Source organism: Bos mutus, chromosome 12 (assembly GCF_027580195.1).
Source record: "Bos mutus isolate GX-2022 chromosome 12, NWIPB_WYAK_1.1, whole genome shotgun sequence".
Classification (NCBI taxonomy): domain Eukaryota; kingdom Metazoa; phylum Chordata; class Mammalia; order Artiodactyla; family Bovidae; genus Bos; species Bos mutus.
Window position 1 is genome coordinate 72,044,483 of NC_091628.1, and position 7,444 is coordinate 72,051,926.

At 53.7% G+C, this 7,444-nt stretch overlaps 1 protein-coding gene across 3 annotated transcripts in view; it reads right to left on the reverse strand.

The window, feature by feature from the left end:
• NAXD (NAD(P)HX dehydratase) overlaps window positions 1–6,334 on the reverse strand; it is a 13,295-nt gene extending 6,961 nt beyond the window's left edge. The window contains exons 1-6 of one of the 3 annotated variants that reach the window (XM_070380739.1): window positions 6,099–6,118; window positions 5,076–5,219; window positions 2,686–2,836; window positions 1,879–1,924; window positions 1,098–1,186; window positions 277–385 (exon numbers count right to left, since the gene is read on the reverse strand). In XM_070380739.1, the coding sequence (XP_070236840.1) occupies window positions 277–385; window positions 1,098–1,186; window positions 1,879–1,924; window positions 2,686–2,789 (348 nt within the window). In that variant the 5' untranslated portion in view covers window positions 2,790–2,836; window positions 5,076–5,219; window positions 6,099–6,118. Of the gene's footprint in view, window positions 1–276; window positions 386–1,097; window positions 1,187–1,878; window positions 1,925–2,685; window positions 2,837–5,075; window positions 5,220–6,098 lie in introns of all 3 variants that reach the window. The other 2 variants (XM_070380738.1, XM_070380737.1) reach the window with 2 other exon arrangements.
• Window positions 6,335–7,444: the final 1,110 nt, after the last annotated feature.

The following is a 7,444-nucleotide window of genomic DNA, read 5'->3' on the forward strand; positions in this document are numbered from 1 at the left end:
CCGGGCCACTGTGGACGCCACTTGGCCCTGACACTGGGACCCGCATCATGCGGGACCCGCAGTGGCCGCCCCAGCCACAGCACGAGGGCCCGCGCCCCGCAGGGGCCCGCCCAGCACGGTCTTGCTCTACACGCATCTCTCCTCACACCCCCTGCTCCTCCGTCCCCGAACCCCAACTCCCCACCATGAGCCTCACAGGATGACAAGCAGCAGGAGACATGATGTGTGTCAGACTTCCCGCAACCAGAGCAGTCTCCTGGGAGAGGCTGTGGTTACCTTGACGTTTTCCAGCAGAGCGTCATCCCTGCCGAGGCCGGGCCCCACCACCAGGGCGTGCAGTCGGGGCAGCCACTGCTCCACGTCGCGGACGGCCTCTGGGCTGTCCCTGAACAAGAAGAGACGCGCCAGCGGCTTATTTTCATGCTTGTTTCCTTTACTAATCAAACTACAGACTTTTGGCAGATTTCCCCCAGGGTCCTTTTCCTGTCCCAGGACCTGAGCCGGGGCTCCTCCAGGACGGTCCACCCGGCTGCAGGACGCCCTCCTGGCCTCCCCCCCCCCACCGCCCCCCACTCCCATCTACTCCCTGCTGCCTCCACACCAAGCCCTCCCCCGCCACCCACACCCCTGCCTCAGTTTCAACACCATCCGCCCGGCCCTTCTCCTCCGCAGGGCACCCCCAAGACCCGACAAGCGCCTCCCGGTGGGACCCCTGCCGCTCCTGGGCCCCAAGGGCTTATTCTCAACAGCGGCCTGACAAGCCTTTTGAAGCATCAGGCTCCAGCAGAGCCGCTGTGGCGTTCAGAAAGCGAGGTGGGCACTTGAGGAAACCACGGGCTCCCGTCTCACGTAAGTGAAAGCCAAAGCCCTTACGATGAGGCTCACGACCACCTGTCCAGTCGCCTGACCAGTCCTGAGCGCCCACGCGGAGCGCCTCCAGCGGGAGCTGCTACACCCTTTCTGCACCTCCCCGCGTCCTCGGCCTCACCAGACGCCACGCCCTGTGCCACTGCCCACCCTCAGCCCACGCACCACCGCACCTGCCTCGCGCACCCCGAGCTACCTGTGCGGGGACCCCGTGGCCCCGCCCCACTCACAGGACGGGGTGCACGATCAGCTCCGGGCTGTAGGCCTTGATCACGGGCGCGGCCTCCTGGGTGCAGAACACGTGGGACAGGTCCGCGCCCTGCGGTGGGGGGGGCACAGCAGGCGGCTCAGGGGGGCTCGCCCGGCAGCCCACAGAGCACGCAGCCCTGCCGCAGCCGCCCCAACCCGCAGCACAGTCCGCAGGCACGCCGGCCGCCGCAGCTCGCCCCCCGCCAGGAGGCGGATGAGAGGGTGCTGGCCAGCGGCAGAGCCTGAGAAAGGCCTGGAAGGAAAGGCAGACACTGCTGCCGCCCAAGAGGAGCCTGGCACGCTGCAGTCCAGGGGGTCGCCAAGAGCCGGACATGACTGAGCGACTGAGCAAGGGGCAGGTCACCAGCCGCCAGGCGGCGTCACCGTGAGGTCTGCGGGCTGCAGGGTCCACCTCACGGTCCCCGGGCCACCAGGCCTTCGGGATGCGCATGATCAAAATGCCCAGGCAGTGGCCACGGTGAAAAGGTGTCCACTGCTTGCGCGAGGCCTGAAAAGGCAGCCCGCGATCACTGTAGCAAGGAGCACTTCTAATAAAACTTGAATTTAAGAGAAAAATGAGTCCCCATCTGAGTTACTCTGTGGCTACACAAAAGGTCAGGGTAGATTTAAACGTGTCTCTCACCCGAGGTCACCTGAAACGTTATTTAGGTTTTTATCAGAAAACATTTGCTGCAGTCATATTTAAATGATCCAACACTTTCACTAAAAAAATCCTAACAAAGAAGCTATAAGCAAACATACCACTTTGAGAGCGGAGATCGCTGCAAAATAGGGGGCTCCAGTGTACCTAAGGAAATACTTAAGTCAAAAGTGAGCATGAGGCCAGCACTACCCAGACCTCAACAGAAACCTGTCTCCTAGCACACACTAGTTCAGCAAGATTCTATCAACTGAAAAAAATGTTTTTCAATTCCAGGAATAATTAATTGCAAAATATAATGGCATCTACAATATCAGCAAAAATCATAAACCTTCTAGGAATTAACCCTATAAAAACACACGGTAATTGTACAGGGAGAAATGTGAAACCTGTTAAAGTACAGCAGAGATAGACACTTGATGAGACGATTAACACTATAAAGACGACACTTCGCTCTAGACTAACAGAGACACAGAAAGCACTGGAGTTACGGGAAATGCCCACAGGTGCACGCAAGAGAAAAGGAAACACCGACTGAACAAGACCGGGGCTCTGTTGGCAGGAGGACGGGTGGGGACGCGTGTTAGGGGGAAACCAAAAGGCAAAAGATCCGGAGGTCTGAGAAGCCAGCGAGAGTTCGCCTAAGGCCTCTGCAGAGAGGGAGTGTGCTCGAGGGGACCACGGACCACCTGGACTGGCCGGTGCCACAGGGGCAGGACCCAGCCCGAGAGCAACAGCGAGCGGAGGCCACGATCCCTCGCCCAGTCAGGGCCCCCTGCTTTCTCTGCTGTTCAATCAAACGTTCCTCATGGAAAATACTGCCATAGTATCAGCTGACACTTGGAAATGATTCCTGGAGTCCAGCTAGACAGACAGACAGACGGATGGGCGGCTGCTGCGTCACTTACTCCCGGCAGCCTCCCACCACGCCGATCCTCCCGTCCTGCCCTTTGTGCTTCTTGGTGGTCAGGGCAGGGACCACGCTTCTCACCAGCTGCAAAATGCTTTCCATGTCCTTTACTGAGTGTGCTTTATGCAGCGAAAATGCTCTTTTTAACACTGAAAAACAGGAAAATGTTCAGAAAAGTAAAGAGCTATCAATATATATTAAAAAAAACAGACGTTAATCAAAATACTTCCCAAAGCTGACTTAACATGAATGCTGCAGATTTTTATTCAGCGGTTTCACGATTTCATTTCCATAAGAAAATGAGGTTTAGAAATAACACAACACTAACACCTGCGGTTGAGTACCAGATTTACTCTGATATCTATCAGACGTCTTGAAAATCTACTTAACCCTTGAGAAAGCTTTCCTAAATGCACTACTCCTCACTGAGCTACACATACTCACCACAATCTTCCTGCAAGCTTATGAGGTCCCCTCTCCCCCTTTGATACTCCCACTGTCTATTCAGGCCAGACAGGTTCATGTTCTTCCTGATTTAGTTTTCTAGTCTTGGCTCCCATACTCAGTTAAAGATACGAATCAAGTATCTAATCAACTGGAAATGGCATTCTAAATAAAGAAGGGACACATCTTACACTGGGCTTAAAGTGGTTTTTTACTTTTATGGCCATGCCACAAAACCCAAAGGATCTCAGTTCCCTGACCAAGATTGAACCTGTGGCCCCCCACAGTGGAAGCGTGGAGTCTTGACCACGGGACAGCCAGGGAGTCCCCAGAGTAGCATTTTAAAATAGTCTGGCCTCTGAACTATCTATAAACAGCCGATTTTAATCGGCCTTTCTTGAAAAACTTCCTGTGCTGTATGTTTTGCCATATTATTTAAAACATCTCAACTGTGAGAGAAATTCTATGTTCCGTAGGGCCCAATGTATAAATGAGTAATAAAGCACGCATTTTCTCTAGAATTAAAGGATCTATGCTGATACGAACAACACTTTCACATAAAAGGCATCCAATATTTTTATCTTCCCATTATCTTGGCAGTGCAGAAAAACTACACGTGGGTCATAAGGTCAAGTGAAGACCAGAAGAAGCTGACTCAGCTCCATATGGCAAAACAGCTTGATCTTAATATTGCTCATACTGTTTTACTTTTCATTCAACAAAATTATTCAAGTAATATTCTTTAGTGAGTAGATGTAAATGCCTCCTTAGTTGATACATCAGATGCTTAGACCCCAAGATGTAAAAAGAATATCAATTACCATCCAACCAAACACCTTCCCACTTTCTTCCAAATCAACACAGGATTAAAACTCCAAACAGAACCTCTGTAAACCTTTGGCCATGAAAAGGCACAGGAAGGCTTGCTCAACCATCAGCCTAGCCACTGACCCTCGATTCCGGTCCAACCTGACACGCCACCGAGGTGCTGGGCCGACAACCAGCTCTCACTCCTCGCTCCTGCCTCGGTCCCGTCTGCACCCCGAATCCCCAGCCATGCGCTGTCCTCCCAGCGTGCACAGTGGCTGTGAGACACAGCTGTGTGGGCACCCCGGCCAGCTGCAGGACGGGAACCTGAGCTGCTGCAGGAGAATTTAGGGGCGGCCCTGCCAACCACTGACGGCCGTCTGTGCGGTCAAGTGCTCTCCAGGCGCCTGTTTCAACATGACTGGTCAATGTGAGCACATCAGAGAAAGGCCGCCCCTCCAAGTGCCCGAGGACAGTAAACACGGGTGCTTTCTAAAGGCTAGAAGCTGAACCCAAACTTACCAGTCACTCGAGGACTACGCTGGGCTCCTTACAATGCTCTGCTTATCAGTTACCGTTACTTTAATCTAAGCACCTAGCTTCACACAAAATACCCCTAGGACTACCCCTCTACCTCAGCCTCTGCAGAATGCTGTAGGTAGGGTTCCCACCTGTGACTTAAGGGCTGGACTCCACCCTCAACCACTCCGGACAGAGTCTGGCACAAAATAAGCCACTCAGTAAATGTCTGATGAATTAAAAGCATCGTGGTTCACTCTAGCGGAAGCCAGTTTATCCTTCTTTTACAGAGAAGGAAACTGAGACTCAGGACAGACCTGCGAAGACGCCACGGTTACGAATGGATAAGCCTGGGCAGAACACAGCATTTTACCAAAATGCTGTCATTTTCAGGCAGAAAAAAATTTAATTAAAAAAAAAGTCAATCACACCACCAACCAAAAGACAAATCAAATGCTTCTCATGTGCCTTCTGAAAGCAATCTGTGATGGGTAAAAAAAAAAAAAAAATCACTGCTGGAAAAAAAAATCATATCACTCTTGAGAAGTACAGGAGTTTTAGTTAACTGCAATCGTATGAATGCAAAGCACAACCACACTGCTCATCCGTAACACTCACCTGAGATGAACACGTGTTTGCGAAAGAGCCAAAGGAAGATGAATTAAATTTCCCTATACTCCACAGAAAAGCAAGTTTCAGCTAGCTCTCTAACATACACCATTTGGACTTTCCCACAGAAATGCTGAAACATGCACACCAAACCTAAGGATAAAAAGGACGTGAGGAGAGGCAACTTGAAATTTACGCCATTAAGCAGTTTGTCTTCATACAATTCTGAATCTGGAGGAACAGGTCAAACCTGTCTGGTTTTTGGGTTAAACGAATGTAGCTGAGGAGAGGTAAACAGATTTCTTTACCCTGGGCTGTTTTCCAGAATTACTTGCCACTCACAACTGTGCGATCTCCAACAACTTCATGTGAACTGTGGCTAATTTGGAACCAGTGACAACAATCTTTAAATTAACCTGGAGATGCCATAAGGCTGGGAGGGGAAGTCAGTGACCTGCAATTCTGGGTTTTTTTCTGGTAAAAAGTTCAGCAAGTCGGCCTAATGATGAAACCTCAGACTCAAAGAGAAATCTTGACAGACCACAGCAGAATGTATGGATTTTAGGGAAACAGCGACCAACAAAATATCTCCAAACAAATCGTGGCGGAGGGGGCGTGCAGGGGGCGGAAGGGCCCGGGCAGGCGTGCCCGGGGGAGCGCAGCAGCTGGGGGAACTGGGGTGCCCAGCACCCGCACAGCGCCGCCCCGGGGGCCCGCTGCCGAGGGGCACGGCCAGGCTGCGTCTCCCCGTTCCGGCCCCTCTCGGGGGAGCCTGGCTCAGAGCCCCCTCTTCACCACGGCGGAGGGCGGGAGGCTCCCCACGCCGTCGTGACAAGGGAGGCCCCAGGCCAACCGACCGTGTGAAGAACGGCTCCACAGACTCGTGAGGACCGAGGACGCGCTCGGCCGGTTCACCCTGCTCCGCCTCCCGCCTCTTCGGCAGCCGAGGCCGGGCCCTCGGGGTCACTCGGCGGCCGCCCACGCCCGGGGGCCCCCACGGCGGCGCCCCCGCCCGGACCCGCGGCCGAGTACCTGCGTCCAGCGGCGGCCCGTAGAGCGCCAGCGCGGCCGAGAGCACCGCCACCACGGCGGCGCCGGCGACCGCGGCCCCTGCCCGGACGGCCATGCCCCGGAAGACCGGGAGCGCTCTTACCTGGCCGGCAGCCCCGGACCGCCCGGCAGCCGGGACCCAGCGCCATCCGCGGACTTCCGGGCTCCCGGCCGCCCCCGCGCCGCCTCGGGGACCGCCGCTCCCGCGGACTTCCGGGCTCCCAGTCGCCCCCGCGCGGCCGCGGGCGTCACAGCTCTCTGCGGACTTGCGAGCTGCTCGCCCCGCGCTCTAGCTGGAAGCCGGCTTCACTCCCGGGGGTCTCTGACCGGGCCCGCTGCACCACGGGCTGGCCTCCGCCGGTCCCTGAGGACTGTTTTGTTTTGTTTTGTTTTTAAGAAGTATTTATTTTATTTATTTGGCTTCACCAGATCTTAGCCGACAAAGGTCCGTCTAGTCAAGGCTATGGTTTTTCCAGTGGTCATGTATGGATGTAAGACTTGAACGGTGAAGAAAGCTGACCGCTGAAGAATTGATGCTTTTGAACTGTGGTGTTGGAGAAGACTCTTGAGAGTCCCTTGGACTACAAGGAGATCCAACCAGTCCCTCCTAAAGGAGATCAGTCCTGGGTGTTCATTGGAAGGACTGATGCTGAAGCTGAAACTCCAATACTTTGGCCACCTGATGGGAAGAGCTGACTCATTGGAAAAGACCCTGATGCTGGGAAAGATTGAGTGCAGGAGGAGAAGGGGACGACAGAGGATGAGATAGTGTGATGGCATCCCCGACTCGATGGACATGAGTTTGAGTAAGCTCCGGGAGTTGGTGATGGACAGGAAAGCCTGGTATGCAGTCCATGGGGTCACAAAGAGTTGCACACGACTGAGCGACTAAAGTGAATTGATCTTAGTTGGTGCATGTAGGATCTGGTTCCCTGACCAGGGATCAAATCCCAGCCCCCTACGCTGGGAGCATGGAGTCTTAGCTGCTGAACCACCAGGGAAGGCCCTCAGCAGCTTTCTTAGAAACATGAATAAAATAATCAGTGAAAACTTAGATTCTGGTATTAATCGGCTGAGCTATGACTGATCTTCTACCTCAGCTGTTGCTGCATCAGTAGGAGGATGAGGATGGACTTTTGTAATTTCACTGCAACCTCTTCTCATTGGTCAGTTTGATGAAATCAGGGAACAGAATCGTGATTAAAATCGCTGATGATGAAAGTGCTCCTCACGTCGGTCACATTTGCAGAGGGCGCTGAGTGTGTTCTTGCGTAAAATCCAGGAGCGTGTTTCTCCATCCTTTCTCCCCGCATGTACCAAATAAGTCT